At 44.1% G+C, this 15,703-nt stretch overlaps 2 protein-coding genes across 2 annotated transcripts in view; one reads left to right on the top strand and one right to left on the bottom strand.

The window, feature by feature from the left end:
• KCNQ5 (potassium voltage-gated channel subfamily Q member 5) overlaps positions 1-9,337 on the top strand; it is a 434,723-nt gene extending 425,386 nt beyond the window's left edge. The window contains exons 10-12 of the mRNA XM_032484438.1: positions 1,571-1,702; positions 4,026-4,152; positions 4,956-9,337. Coding sequence (XP_032340329.1) covers positions 1,571-1,702; positions 4,026-4,152; positions 4,956-5,903 — 1,207 coding nt within the window. The 3' untranslated portion in view covers positions 5,904-9,337. The remainder of the gene's footprint in view (positions 1-1,570; positions 1,703-4,025; positions 4,153-4,955) is intronic.
• Positions 9,338-13,475: 4,138 nt separating this feature from the next.
• LOC102512567 (KH homology domain-containing protein 1) lies at positions 13,476-14,526 on the bottom strand. Its single transcript, XM_006191308.2, has 3 exons — positions 14,405-14,526; positions 14,074-14,256; positions 13,476-13,797 (listed from the first exon to the last, which is right to left on the bottom strand). The coding sequence occupies exons 1-3, from the start codon at positions 14,493-14,495 to the stop codon at positions 13,673-13,675; spliced, it is 399 nt and encodes a 132-aa protein (XP_006191370.1). The 5' UTR covers positions 14,496-14,526; the 3' UTR covers positions 13,476-13,672.
• Positions 14,527-15,703: the final 1,177 nt, after the last annotated feature.

Genomic DNA, 15,703 nt, shown 5'->3' with positions numbered 1-15,703 from the left:
AAGCTGGTCCATAAGCAGCCTTAAAGGACATGCTAAGGAATTTGATGTTTACCTGATGAGACGTGAAAATGGATGTGGCAGAAAGAGAGAGTAAGTACATTATAGACAAATGATTCAGGAATAACCAGAATACAAGCAACTTGAAGTTAATAACATAATTACATGATAAAGTTTGGGACTTTATAAGCAATAAGACAATTTGGATTCCTTGCAATCAGTGATCACTTAGGTAATTTTCCATTTGAAGTCTACATTTGTTTTTTGTTTGTTTTGTTTTGTTTTAAATTTTAAAGGGACTGAGACAATCCCTTTATTTTGGGGGGACGTGGAGGAGGTAATTAGGCTTATTTATATTTATTATTTATTTTAATGATGGGGCTGGAGATTGAACCCAGGACCTCTTGCATGCTAAGCATGCACTCTATCACTGAACTATACCCTCCTCCCCTTACATTTGTTTCTAATCTTAGCACTTTCCACTAAGGAACAGTACATTTCAGTTCATGGAACCTAGTTGACTGATTCCCAGCCTGGGACCCATGAAAGTGATAATAGGAATCTAAAAACCATTTAATAATTGAATAAACACCAAGTTTATAGTTTACCTGCAGTAAGGCTGCACAAATGCATTAAAAAGCTATGCCTGTTTGCTTTCTCCAGGAATTGCATCAAATTGTTGCAGTAACTGGCTATCTTGGGCAGCCTAGTTATTTTCGGCAGCCTGGAATTCAGTGATGAAACATTGTTTTAAAACCTAGAGCCCATGCTGGGGGAAGCATTGTAATAAAAGAAATCTCTGGTTCTGAAAAGCTTAGCCATCCAAGTTTAGTTGCTGAGTGGGTTATATTTGAAACAAAAAGAACTTGGCTAGTTAATCAAGCAGTACTCTGCAGAAATAATTTATGAAACAGAATTTTCATAAATTTCTCTACAAATGTACACTTCACTAGAGAGAATAAGAGTTTTGCAGACACACCTGCATCTCAAGAATGCATATAGTTACATAAAAGGCCATTTTAACAGCTTTTTTTTCCCACTTTTTTTAAACTAAGAATTTCCATCACTCTTTTTTTTGGCTGGGGGGAGTCATTAAGCTTATTTATTTATTTATTTAAATGGAGGTACCGGAGATTAAACCCAGGACCCCATGCATGCTAAGCATGTGCTCTACCACTGAGCTCTACCCTCCCCCTCAGCTTCTATATTTTTTAAGGGATGCATTCTCTGGGTATTATATCTTGGACTTTTGGGGGATCCCATGGAACAGGTAAAACTGATTTTGAGTTTGATTTTAATTCAGGGTTTCAATGGACATTAAAAAAGTGCAGCATTTAATAATTAGTCTCCTTTTTAGAGTATTTTTCTTCCCTACTTTGATGTGCTTCACATGAGATATTTTTAAATTGTCCACTGTAATCTCAAGCTTTTCTGTTGCATTTCTATAGGAGCCTAAAATTATTTGATGTGTAACTTTTTTCACCCAGATTTTCTCATATTGACTAGGAAGATTTTTGAGTAACTTCTTCCAGTGCAGTTATGAAGATTAATATGTAATATGTTGTCCTTGTAGAATTATGAAATTTCATGTTGCAAAACGGAAGTTTAAGGAAACGTTACGTCCGTATGATGTAAAAGATGTCATTGAACAATATTCTGCTGGTCATCTGGACATGTTGTGTAGAATTAAAAGCCTACAAACACGGTAAGCAATGCAAACATTTGTTCTAAAGGAACAGACATAGACACTGTCTGGGAGAAATTGCTGTGTAGTGAACTCTTGAATTCCATATTTCTTTTTTTAAATTTTTTTCTCTTTCTTATATTTTATATTTTTTCTTTTTAAATTTTTTTCTGTTTTTTTCTTTGCTTTTTTTCATTTTTTCCTTTCTTTTCTGTTTTTATTTTTCACTTTGTTTCTTGTTGTTCTGGTTTTTTTTCCTTTTTTGTTTTTGTTTCTTCTTTTAAATTGAATTCCATATTTCTAATTCATTTTTAGTGACAACCTGACTTTGCTTTAACATAGTTTTAAGAGTGCAAATCAAGTCATTAAAAGCCTCTAACTATAGAGTGTCTCAGTGTCTCCAGCTATAAAAGCGGGGATGTTACTGAGGGCCTCGTGGGCCTGTCACGAGGACTGAATGCATTAACACACGTTAATTGTGTGCTCAGGAAATGTTCATGGTTGTTGCTAATGTCATTTGAGTGGTTGCTGCTGCTGCTGTCATTTTCGCTTTTGCCTAAATCCTAAGCATCTTTCAGTACTAAGCTAATCTCTCTCCTTCATTAACTTTACCCGACTCTCCAGCCCATGAAACAGATCTTTCCCTTCTCTGATCCCCTCCAACATCTAGAGTCTATGCAGAGTGTAAAAGCGTTATGACCTTGGTATCTTGTACCAGAGAAGAGGCTGAGAAATGAGTGGCACAAATGACCAGCATTTGATTGAACAGTTTTGTTTCCATTTTTTTAATTGAAGTAGGATCATTTACAGTATTGTGCCAATTTCTGGTGCACAGTCACACATGTACATATATTCCTTTTCATGTTTTTTCATGATAAGTTAACTACAAGATACTGAATATAGTTCCCTGTGCTATACAGTAGAAACTTGTTGTTTATCTATTTTATGTATAGTAGTATTTACAAATCTCAAACTCCCAATTTATCCCTTCCCATCCCCTTTTCCCCCTGGTAACCAGAAGTTTGTTTCCTATGTCTGTGATTCTGTTTCTGCTTTGTGAATAAATTCATTTGTGTCTTTTTTTTAATTTAGATTCCACATATAAGTGATATCATATGGTATTTTTCTTTCTCTTTCTGACTTACTTCGCTTAGAATGACTATCTCCAGATCCATCCATTTTGCTGCAAGTGGCATTATTTTATTCTTTTTTTTATGGCTGAGTAGTATTCTAATGTATAAATATACCATAACGTCTTTATCCTGTCATCTGTTGATAGCCATTTAGTTTGTGTCCATGTCTTGGCTGTTGTAAATAGTGCTGCTGTGAACATTGATTGAACAGTTCTTAAAATACAAGGCCTGAGTCTTAAATATTTGTTTATAGGCCCACAGCACACAAAGCCCAGTGTGAGGCATATACTGGGCCCTCTTAAAACACTTGTTGATGAGTTATAGAAACTAGAATTTTTTCAGCCATCCGTTCATTTGTTCAGCAGGTACGTATTGAACCTGTAACATGTTCCAGGCACAGTAGACGTCCTGAGATGAACAAAGTCATGGCCACATCCTTGTAGAGCCCGCAGTTGAACAGATTAAATGTCATGGCAGAAGGCAGGCACTGCCTGTATTTCTAAGCAAACTAAACTGGAAAGTTGAGTCCATATTCCTTATAATTCAGTTCTAAGACACACACAAAAAACATAATTTCTATCTAGGTTGATTAAGTCTCCTTGGAAATTGTTTTAACTGAGCTATGGTCATGTTACAATCTCTGCCCAGGTGGCCAAGGTCTTCCAAGTCCTTTCATGGAACTATCTAGGGCTCTCGATGTTTTTATAAAGTTCAACCACAACAGTAATTGCAGAACTAACCTTGAGTTTCTTGCTTATGTGATATATATATATAGTCCAACTAGAATTCCCAAGACAGAGACTATAGCTTTGTTATCTGAACACTTCCCATTTACCAATGGATAATAAATGTTCATTGAATGATCTGTTCTATTCACATGAAATAATCATAATTATGATTTTGTCATATTTTAAGTGGTTGAATTCAGGGATACCTGGTCAGAGATGGAAACAGACAAACTGCTTGATAGTTTAGGACAGTTTTGCCTCTGGGAGATCAGCCATGAGTGATTTCATCACGGACTCGAATACTGAGAAAATGAACCTCATGTAATTTTCCTATTAAGGAAATAAGCATGTGAACCAGAAGTTCATTTTTATTTCCTCTTACGTAAATTAAAGATAGTCATTTTTTTCTTTTTAAAATGCTTCATTCTGGCCTAAGGCAAACTCCACCTTCCACACTCATAATCCGATCTCTTTCTCCCATAGTGTTGATCAGATTCTTGGAAAAGGGCAAATCACAGCAGATAAGAAGAGCAGAGAGAAAGTAACAGCAGAACACGAGACCACAGATGACCTCAGCATGCTCGGCCGGGTGGTCAAGGTTGAAAAACAGGTATGACTCAACTACACGGCTTAACATTTTGGCCAGAATTTTTTTCCCGGTTGATAATTATTTTTATAACTGATGTGTATCACTGTGTAAGTTTAAGGCACACATTATAACGTTTTGACCTACATATGTTGTGAAATGTTGGCCACAATAAAAGCTTATTGTTAGTTAGCATCCATTGTCTCATTTAGATAGAAGAAAAAGAAAATGGAAAAAAAGAATTATTTTCCTTGGGGTGAGAACTCTTAGGATCTATTCTCTTAACACCTTTCCTACACATCTTACTGCAGCGTTAACGGTAGTCATCGGGTCGGGCATCACCTCCCCAGGACTTACTTATCTTACAGCTGGAAGTTTGTACCTTTCGACCACTTCCTCCAGTCCTCCCTCCCCCACTCCCTGCCTCTGGCAACCACATATCTGATCTTTTTTCTATTTTTTCTTTTGTTTTTGTGTTTTGTTTTAGATTCCACACAAGTGAGATCATAAAGTATTTATCTTTCTTTGTTGGACACTTTTTGGGTTTTTTTGTTTTTGTTTTAGATTCCATATAAGTGAGATCATAGAATATTTATCTTTCTTTTGTTTTTTAGCTTTTTGTTTTGGGTTTTGTTTGTTTGTTTGGGGGGGCTTTTGGGGGGAAGTGAGGTAATTTGATTGATTGATTGATTGGTTGATTTTTAATAGAAGTACTGGGGATTGAACCCAGGACCTTGTGCTTGATAAGTACACCCTCTACCACCGACCTGCATTGTCTCCATGAAGCCCATTCTTAGTAACAGGTTGTACGTTTTCCTCACTTTCAGGTACAGTCCATCGAGTCCAAGCTGGACTGTCTGCTAGATATCTATCAACAGGTCCTCCGGAAGGGCTCGGCCTCTGCCCTCACTCTGGCCTCCTTCCAGATCCCGCCTTTTGAATGTGAACAGACCTCTGACTATCAGAGCCCGGTGGACAGCAAAGACCTGTCCAGCTCCGCACAGCACAGCAGCTCCTTGTCCAGGTCAGCCAGCGCCAACATCCCTCGAGGCCTGCAGTTCATTCTGACGCCGAACGAGCTCAGCGCCCAGACTTTCTACGCACTGAGCCCCGCTTCACACAGCCCGGCGACACAGGTGCCAGGGAGCCAAGGGGACGGCCCTGCAGGGGGGGCAGCCACCCACAACCAAGTCCCCACGGCGCCCAAGCCGGCCGCCCCCACCACACTGCAGATCCCACCACCCCTCCCTGCCCTCCAGCCTCTACCCCGGCCAGAGACCCTGTCCCCACACCCCGCGGGCCTGCAGGACAGCATCTCCAACGTGGCCACCTGCCTCGCCGCCTCCAAGGACAGCGCTCCGGCTGCTGCGCAGTCGAACCTGAGCAAGGACTGCTCTCTGCCCAAGAGCTTTGATGTGGGTGGGGAGACCCTGCTATCTGTCCACCCCGTGGTCCCCAGGGACCTGGGCAAGTCTCTGTCTGTACAAAACCTGATCCGATCCACGGAGGAACTGAACATCCAGCTTTCAGGGAGTGAGTCTAGTGGCTCCAGAAGCAGCCAAGATTTTTACCCCAAATGGAGGGAATCCAGATTGTTTATAACTGATGAGGAGGTGGGTCCAGAGGAGACGGAGACAGACGCTTTTGATGTGGGGCCGCAGCCCTCCCGGGACCCAGACTCTCTAAGGACTGGAAGATCCCGATCATCTCAGAGCGTGTGTAAAGCGGGAGAAAGTACAGATGCCCTCAGCTTGCCCCACGTCAAACTGAAATAAGTTCTCCGGTTTCTTTCCTGGCATAGGGGTTCCTTTAGCCATACTTATCTTGCATGAACTACCTGGAAAGCCCTGCTACAAAGTTGAATTCGCAAGAATCAGGAAGACCGTGAAAGGCAGTTTAGAAGCCCCGTTATCTTTCAATTGCATGAAAATGCATGTCTCGGGGTGGCTGAAATTCCAAGGTCCATCAACATTAGCCCGCCTGTTCAGTAACGTACCTCGAGTCAAAAATCCTAAGAAACCAAACACTGCTGATGCTAGGGGGGTGTATGAAAATGCCAAGATTCAGTCATTTTGAAGATTTGACTCTGTATTTTGAAATTATATGAGTCAACGCCTTCAAATTTCAGGCATTTCTGCTTTGTGATTAAATACAAAATACATTTTCAAAACAAGGCCATCATGGACATTTAAACACAATGACTGTCATCAACAGCTGCTAACAAGGTAGCCAGTAAGGCAAGATTGGGGAAGGATAGACACAGCTGCTTATTCTGAGATGCATTTGCCAACCCGTTCCTATTCAGTCCTTTCATTGTTAATGTGATTTGAATGTCAATTTGTGTGCTTTTGGTGATTTAATGCTGTGGCGAGCAATTTTGCACATCATTTTCATGTTCTTTAGGACGAGAATGTTCTTCAGTTAGAAAATGTGCAACTGATGAAATTCAGGGCCAGTGGGGCAAATAGACTGACTGTTGGACACACTTGACTTCACAGGGAATGGATTCCCTGATGGCTGAATCAACTTTATAAGTGGTCAACTTTGACCCAAGCCAGTGAAATCCTGAGCCGGCGGGACTGAGATGATCTCCCTGCAGTGGTCCCCCCCAACCCCGCAACCCCTCACCAGGCCTGCCAAAGCTGCCCACATCAAGGGAGGTGTGAGAATCTATTCCCCCGAGGCTGATGGACAAGCAGGATCCTGGGAAATGAGACCTGTGAGTAAAACTGAGATAGGAAAGGCCTGAAAAGAATCCAGACACAACACCGAGAAGTTAAGTCAAGTTCAAGGAAAGGACTTCCCCCTCCAAAGGCAGTGAGAGGAAGAGAAACAAACCAAAAGGAAAGAACTTGATTTTTTAGAAAACAAATATTGCTAGGGAGTTCAACTACCTAAACACCCCTTATTCTTATATATAGGCAGAGAATTTTGCAAGGTATTTATTTTTTAATATGCCCTGAATGTCTTTTGCTATCATGTAGTACATTTTGCGTATGAAAGGCTAAAACTAAACCTCCTTTACTTTTTTATACAGTGGTGTACATTTTCTATTCTCCCCAAGAATGTTGCCCACCCCACCCCCCACCAAATCTGAAATTATTAGTTCAGTTTCCCAGTGCAAACATTTACAGTTAAAAGCCAGGTAACACTGGCAGGGTCTGCAAATCCAAACACTTAATAATATAGCATGGTGGCAGAAAAGACCCAGGGAAGCAAAGTGGAAAATGTATTTACCAGAAAGCAAAAAAGCTGACTGCTTGTTAGACACCAGGCTTGCTATCTCAGACCATCAGAACTTCAGGCCAGGCAGACGTTGAGAAGGCCCAGAGGAGCCAGACAGCACTGCAGTTAAAATCCAGCCACGGAAGGACTTAGGAAGGAAGAATTTTTTCCTTGGCTCCAGAAAAATTCTCCCAGTAGCCAGGAGGAATGAGCAGGGTTATCAACTGGCCCTGAAAGCCACCACATCCTTCCCGAACTCTCTCCCCACTGGCTGTCTCCATCCCAGACCTGCCCCCTACTTTTCTTCTCCATTAATGGCTTCTGGATTCCCTGCCACTATTTTGCTTCTGGACTTTACCAGGCCTTCACCACCTCCATCCCCAAGTAAACCACTTATCCACTCCACCCAAAACGTGCTTCTCAACCTTTTAATATCCTTGTCCCTTTGATAATCACTGAAATTTTGAAAGCAGCTGCTTCTCCCCCCACCTGGATTCTCTAGAGTACACTCTCCTGGAGTGTATCATTCAGTCTTTTTGGCTGTTGGAAACACACAGAAGAGTCTAAATCTTACACTCCAGTGAAAAGGGTTTTATCAAGCTTTAAAGGCAATTATTTTCATTTTTGAAACAGAATTTTAGTAAAATTGTTAAATGCAATTTTTCTTCTACCCGTATCTCCACTCAGCTTGAAGTTGTGATCCATCCTCCCAAGGAGGTTGTACACAAGAATACAACATGCATGTGTGTGCACACACACACATACACACCCCCTCCACTGACCTAAAGCCAGACCCCCGCTATGCACTCAGCAGGCCATCTCCAAATACTGGTAGAGGAAGAGAAAGGAGGTAGCAACTTTCAGGTGCACTAATTCTTGGACACACCCTGTCCTGGGTCAAACCCCACTGGCAGCAGGAGCTCTGAATGTACTGGGGATCCCTCCTTAGGCCTCTTTAAACACAGTGGAGTTCATCCAACATTGCTGAAGGCGGAAGATGCAGAAACAAAACGTCAACCCATCACTGAAGTCTTAATCACAGCCAAACATGGTAAACCATGTCGTGAAAAGCATTTCCTCTGTGGAAGCCATGACCATTTTGTGTCTATTTTGTGCTGGCACAAAAATTTTTGGATGCTAAAAGCTAGTTGTATTGTGTGAAAACTGTTGGGTTCTGTCTGCTGTGTTACTCTCTATGGGGTTGAGGGGTCTCCCATTTACACTTAGCAAAGTCCCTTTGGTCAACCCCAGGTGGTGTCTTGAAGCACAATCTAGCTGAGCAGTGAGAAGCCACCCGCTTTCTCAGTTCAAGGTTGTCTGCCTTCTTCAATACATAGGGTTGACCGAGCTAACACTTCATTGCAAACGTCCCTTCTTTGAGGTTCACTGAAAAATGTTGCTGTGTCTGATCTAAATGTTTGCATTTTGTTCAACTAAATTAATATCTGTATATTGCAAGTTTTGTTTAAAGTAAGACACTTTCTTGCATTTTTAAGTCTTTATCTCCTGTTCTAAGGTGCCTTTCTCCCCTCCCACTGACTCAGTGATTCTGAAAGTTCTTGATTTGCAGGTAAAACAAGTGTCACAGAGAGGAGGAAATCAGGCACACAAAGCGACTAACTTGCATGCCCGTTTGCAAAGCGAAACATAAGGAATGATGAAAACTGAACAACTAAATTAATGGGTCACTTCAGATTGAGAAAAATCAGAAATATTAACTTACCACCCCAGAAGCTGATATTTTTTTTGCCTTAAAATGACATGGTTGTGCTTTTGTAAGAGAAACTTAATTTAATATAATTATGTGCATTTAAGCGAGCAGTTCTAGAAGTCATCTATGACAATGCAACTGTCTGTCTCCTGAAAAAAGAAAAATCAGGAATATCATATCCATTTCAAGCTACCGTTCAAATTAATTTCCTTTGCTCTCTTTTACTGGGATTATTTGTTTTAAAGTAAAACATTAAAGAGATGTCTATAAACAGCTGGTGTTGACTGCTTTTGTCTGGTACTGATTGGTTCTGAACTGACTGGTTCCAGTCAACCACACTGATCTCATATAGATTTGGGGTTGAAATTCAAAATTATCCTTTTGCAACGTTGCTGAAAAAATCATTGGTAATTTGGGAAGGGGAGAAATTTGCAAGTGTTTTTAGGGTATTGTAAGAAAAATTAATTTGATATTATACTAGAGATTTATTTTGATATATTTACATATTTTTGTTTGATACCTCAAAACTCAGATGCCAGCTCAGGTGAGCCTGGTGTTAACAATAGTTAAAGGGTTTGCTAAACATATGATAAGAAAGGCACTTTCCCAAATGCTGCAGCCCCCGGCTACTCAGAATGACCGTTTTTAGCATCTACCCAACTCTACCTCACCAGGGAAAGGCTTATGCTCCAAAAGGGGTGGTTCCCTTTTGCTGTAAAAAAAATCTCACTCCTAGTCCACTAGCATTTCTGCACCAAGTGTCCATGACTAATTCTAGTGGAATTATTTTAAAGGATGCTCAGAATGTTAGAACTCCGGAACATAAAGCCAAAAAGCCCTAAGAGAGATGTTTTAAACAGGAGGGGGAGGATGGGGGGGGTGTGACGTGGGGCACCTTCTCACCATGGCTCTAAGGAGATCAGACAAGGACGTGCCTATACTTACACTTTCTAGGGATTCATGGAAATAATCCATGTGGAACATGCTTCCTGAGCAACTTAAAAGTGTAAACAGCTGCCAAACACTTTTGGAACCACTTTAACAGTACCTCTCACCCCCCATCATTTAAAAGCAAAACACACATTACTCTACCCCAATCATTGATAAAAGTAGGTTCTCAGGCCTTGAAACAGCCACTTTTATGAGCCTGGTTTCAACCGCTTCAAGAATCTGGTATCAGTGAAAATTGTTTCTTTAAAAATGTTTAAGGAGTGGATAACAACTCAGTGGTAGAGCCCGTGCTTAGCATGCAGCGAGTCCTGGGTTTGATCCCCAGTACCGCCACTAAAAATAAAGAAAGAAACTTATTTACTTCCTCACCTCAAAAAATAAATAAAATAAAAAATAAATCTAATTACTCTGCCCTCCCCAAAAAGTTTACATTTTAATGAGTAACAGTAAGACTTCACCCTCTGACTTGCCTAACTGCAAATTTGCGAGGTTTTTACTACATTTCAAAGCAGAAATTTATCAGATACACTACGTGCAAACTATAGATATACTCCCTGCCTGGAAATCACAGCACCACAAAACTAGTGAACGGCAATCTTCCTGTTCAAATAAATAAATAGAAAATCCAAAGGGACACTGGGGTGATCTATTTCTCCGTCCATTCCCATGGCCGGCTTCATTCTTCTCCTGATTTTGTTGACCAGTTGAAATCCCATGTGCTCTGGGATAAACCTCACCTACTTTCACTGTCATCTACATTCTCAACATTTCACCTGTTTGCTCTTTTTCTTCTCTTCAGTGATGCTCATCTCTTTCCACTACTTGCTTCTTCCTTCCCCTTTGCTTTGCCTACACTGGTGTGACTACCTTCCTAGATGCCATCGCCTGACCACCCCATGGCCCCAAAGGACTCACTCCTTCCTCCCGATGCGGCTCAGGATGCCACTCGCCCTTGGGAGATCCGTGAAGACATCACACCATCCACGCCCCGGGTCCATGCTTCTGAGCATCTCTGAATCTCCTCACCTGAGCCCTCTGGGTGGTGATGCAACACAACCTCCTGTTACCAGAGGCCTGTGACTGCACTTGGTGGTGGGGATACCTGTCACTCCACGGTGGGAGCTCTTGCCTTAGGGGAGGCTAATTATTCTGCTCTGGACCCCCACGCCCCTGGCTGTCCCCTGCTGCCACTCTCCCCTGTAACTGTAGCATCTCACTCTTACTCTTTCTCCTCAGAAACAGAAGCCTCTCCCACGTTACCAGCACCTCTCGAGAATGTACCTTCCTCTTTTACTCTACATCCCACCTTCCCTTTAGAAACAAGTATCCATCCACTTTCCCCAGCATCCATCCTGACCAGCAAGACAGTCAGAGCCACGCCCACCTAACCCCACAGAAACCATCTCTGTTCCGTCATCCATGAGCTCTGGAGGCTGATTCAATGGGCACCTTCAGTCAGCATCCCTTTTGGCTTTTCTGGAGTTGACCCTGAACACTGCCCTCTCCGGATCAATCATCTTCATTCACTTTTCCAAACTCTTTGTGCATCCTCCCAGATTCCATACTCAGCCTCTTCCCTTTCCCTCACCCTCCGTGCTCTCCTCAAGGTGGCTTCACTGATGACCGCCTAGGCAGCATGCCCCACCCCATCATGTATCTCCAGCCCAGACTTCCCTTCTGAGTAGTGCCTCTCAACGACTTCATTTGGGCATCACCTCGGATGCCAGACAGACATCTCAAGGGCAGGAGCATCTCACTGATGACACAACTCAAGCTTCTCACAATGTGCCCTGCAGGCAGCAGGTACTCAAGAATGCTGAGGCAGTGAAAGTGTCTCTTTGGGCCTTTCACTCAGTTTCAGCAACTTCCAACCCCTAACTTTCCAGGCCTCTCACTCAAGAAGACTGTGATCGTCAGGCTCACTCACACCATCATAGCTTTCATCTGTTACTCCTCCCTGCAACAGGGAGGAGCAGCGCCTCTCTCATGCCCGCCCAGCCCTCAGCATCCTTCACCTCTGTCCCTCCTCTGTTCCCACATACAATTGGCTCAGACCCCTCAGACAGCACCCAGGCCTAGGCTTTGCCCATCCACCAGGAAAGACTGCTCAAACTTCACTGTAAGTTCCAAGGAAAAAGGGGGTTTTGTCTCCGTCCCCATCCCTGTTCCCCACTTCCCTTTACATCATACGAATGCCAAGCCCACAGCAGAGACAGCCCAGACTTTAAAATAACAATTGGATCCCAGACTTTAAAATAACAATTCGTGGTGGGGTGGGTATAGCTCAGTGGTAGCATACATGAGGTCCTGGGTTCAATCCCCAGTACCTCCATCTAAAAAAATTTTTTAATAAAATAAAGTAACAACTCATGCTTACTGACTGCCCAGTATTGTGCCAATCGTCCTCCCAGCTGTTATCTAATGTAATCCTCACCACGTGACCACAGGTAATCTGTCAGTTAGAATGGGCCTGGCTGAAAGGACCTTAAACACAAAGACATTCTATTACCCCGCATAACTGAACTTCAGAGGGAGGGGGGCTCCAGGCAGAGCACAATTTGCTCCATTACATCATCAAGGTTTCCAGTTCTGTGTGTCTGCGGTCATCCTGGTCAGTCAGGCACTGACACTGGTGGTTCCTCTCATTGTCCTCAGATGGCTCCAGGGGCAAGAGGCACCACATGTCCCCCCATCACATCACAGGAGACAGGTGGAGTGGGGAGTCCGCCCCCCCAAGTGGGATAGAAATCCTTTCCTGACACCCTATTAAACTAATAGTCACATGTTTAGTCCCAAACCTGGAAACAGTCCTATGTGTATGCCCTAACTGGCTTAAACCCATCAAAACTCCCCCTTTGGAGTTTGGCTGTAGTCCATCATGCTGGGGAGAGTTCCAAATGTGCATTTGGCATCCAGGAAAGTTCTGGAATGGAGATTTAGGAAGCCTTACTACTCAATTTATTCATGACTGGTGGGACCTCGGGATCCTTTGCTCCCAGAAATACTCCCCAATCCCACCCACAAAAGGCTGGCAGGCAATCAGGGACCATGCCTGAGCACTCACCTCACCAAGCTGCTAGGGTGGGACCACGTTCTGCCTCCATCCAGACTCCCAGCTTTCTCCTCTCTTCTTTTGTCTACCTTTTTAGGTCCAAAAGGACCCTGGGGCTGCTAGAAGGGTCCCTTCTTTTCTAGAAGCCCTTGTTTTTATTTAACCCAGAGCAGCCTGCCCAGGCTCCAGGTGTCAAAGAAGCAGTTTGTGAAGGAGATATCAGCTCATCCCGGTTGCCCGGATCTCTGGACCCACCCAGAAACCCTGCCTGGGCTGGAGAAGCTCACCCAAAGGAAGGGACAGGACATCAAAGGCTTTGCTCATTGGGGCACTTATTTTACTGGCTCTTTGCTCACAGACCACTTTCTTACATCCAGGAGTTGGATGTTTCTCAGCCACATGCCTAGAAGGCCTTCAAGGGAGAAGACTGGACCACAAATTCAACCTTGTGTCAATTCTCTTCACCCACTTTTCTCACCAATGCCCAAGCCAAAAACTTCCCCTCACATCAACTGCCCAGGGGAGAGCAACCCTTTACTACTGAGGTTGAAATCTAGTGGTGTCTGCAGCAACCAACCAACTGGTAAGGGCAAGCCCGAGAAGTTCTAAGAGAGGCAGTCCTCACTCTCCTTGTGAGGCAGAGACAGCTCGGAGCTGCTGGAAGTGGGGGGGAAGGCCAGGTCGTGCGTGGTCAGGGGCTGACTCTGGACCCGCTGCAGCATCTCTTGGCCTGCAGAGAGAGTGCCTTGGTGACACAGGGCTCATGACTGGGACCCCAGAGCAGCCCAGCTCCCCAAGGGGACATTGAAAGGTGTGACCCCAGCCCGGGCCTTCCCAGCTGCCCCATCCACATCTCCCCACTGCCTTCCCATAACTCCCAAGTGCTCTGGCTCAAATGCTTGGGGCGCACATGGATTCCCAGCTGAGCAAGTGATCCTGGAGGTAACCGAGATGCCAGCAAACCCAACACCAAGTCCTCCACCGCAGTCCAGCCAAGGACACCCACCTCGGGCCTGGTTGTAAGAGTCCCAGCTCCCGATACTCCAAATCATGTGGAACAGCCACTGCCTCCCCTCCAAAGGTCCGACAACAAGGATGCGTGTCAGGCCGGTAGTGGTGAACCCCATCTTCAGCTGAATGAAGGTTTGGCTGTGCATCTCGATGCGGTGGAGGTTGGCGTCCAGGCGGCCTGCGAGGAGGGATGCAGATGTAAAGGACCACAGCGCGAGGGGGTAGGGGAGGCATGGAATGGGTGGGGGTGATGATAGGGACCTGGAACAGACGGCTGGGGATGGGAAAGGAGGGAGGGCATGAGGGCGTGATCAAGGACCACTCACCAAAGATGAACTCCTCCTGCTCCTCTTCTATGTAAAATTCTAAAGGAAAGTTCAAGTTTTCAGGAAAGACCCACCATGGCTTGATCTCCATGTCCTTAACCTCTCCTACCAGCTGCTGAATAGGGGCAAGTTCAAGCAACTTACCAGAACAGGGCTTAAAAGCAATCAGGAAAGGCCAAGGGTCTGTGCTAAATATAAACATCTAAACATCTCCACCCTAGGGCAGGAGGGCCTATCCCTATAGCGTTTCAAGAAAATCCATTCCAAGAAACTGTCTACCCTGCGCTAATCCCTTCATGGCCAACTGGATTATCTGATGAGTGTTTGCCGCCCTGATGCCCAGGAATTCAAAATTATAGTTATTCTAGTTTGAAAAGATCTTGGAGCAGATCTTGGGCATGAACCAAGGGAGGGCTGAGGGATGGAAGGTCCCAGGGCAGGATTTTCCAAATCGGCATCCCTAGATTTGGACAGGTACTGTTTCCATAAGGAAATATCATAGACAGGTGGCTTGTAAACAACAAGCATTTATCTCCCCCAGTTCTGAAGGCTGTGAAGTCCAAGATTATGGCACCAGCAGAGCTTCCTGGTTCACTGATGACCTTCTTCTGGCTGTGTCCTGACACGGCTGGAAGGGCAGGCAAGCTCTCTGGGGCCTCTTCCAGGACATTCAGCACTGGCATAAAGAGACCTCCCAAAGCCCTCATCTCTAACACCATCACCTTGGGGGGTTTGGAATTCAACACGTGAGTTTCAGGAGGTTACACCAGCCTTCAGACCACAGCAGGGCCACCAGCTGGCCTCAGCTATTCATGCGTAGTCAGACAAGGTAGGCTTGTTAGGGTCCTGCGTGGAGAAAGAGGAAACAGCATGAGAACACAGAGCTTCTTGGTAGGACGGGTTGCAGGGAGCCTATTACCAGATTTGGCTGGATGACTCTAAGGAGGATTTAGAGAAGCAGAGACCAGTTTTGTAAAAATGGAGCAATCTGTGGTTATCTTGGCAATTTGTATCCAGGAGGCAAGGAGATGAATGTGGTCTTGACTGCAGAGCTTCACTGTCCCTGTCTGGTTTCAAACCTATTTACAGAGTATATTGGTCTTTCTACATCTGGTTCTATCATAATCAATGAGTGGCCTTGACTGGTTAAAATATTCCGCAAGACAGCATGGAAGGAAGAGGAGGTTTATGTTTGATACGGAATATCAGAGTTTATCTGCCAGCTTCCTGCCACAAGCTCCTGGTACAGTTTCCCCACTTTTCAGTCTGCCTTTTTGCCCAAAGACAAAAGACAAAGGA

The sequence above is a fragment of the Camelus ferus genome, chromosome 8, assembly GCF_009834535.1.
Source record: "Camelus ferus isolate YT-003-E chromosome 8, BCGSAC_Cfer_1.0, whole genome shotgun sequence".
Lineage (NCBI taxonomy): Eukaryota > Metazoa > Chordata > Mammalia > Artiodactyla > Camelidae > Camelus > Camelus ferus.
This window is presented reverse-complemented; position numbering and strand designations above follow the sequence as displayed.

Coding starts and splice junctions, on each gene's coding strand:
- LOC102512567 (XM_006191308.2), bottom strand. CDS start 14,495: ATGGAGATCAAGCCATGGTGGGTCTTTCCTGAAAACTTGAACTTTCCT. Junction 14,257..14,404: donor GCAGGAGGAGTTCATCTTTG/GTGAGTGGTCCT, acceptor CCCTCCTCGCAG/GCCGCCTGGACGCCAACCTC. Junction 13,798..14,073: donor CTCTTACAACCAGGCCCGAG/GTGGGTGTCCTT, acceptor CTCTCTCTGCAG/GCCAAGAGATGCTGCAGCGG.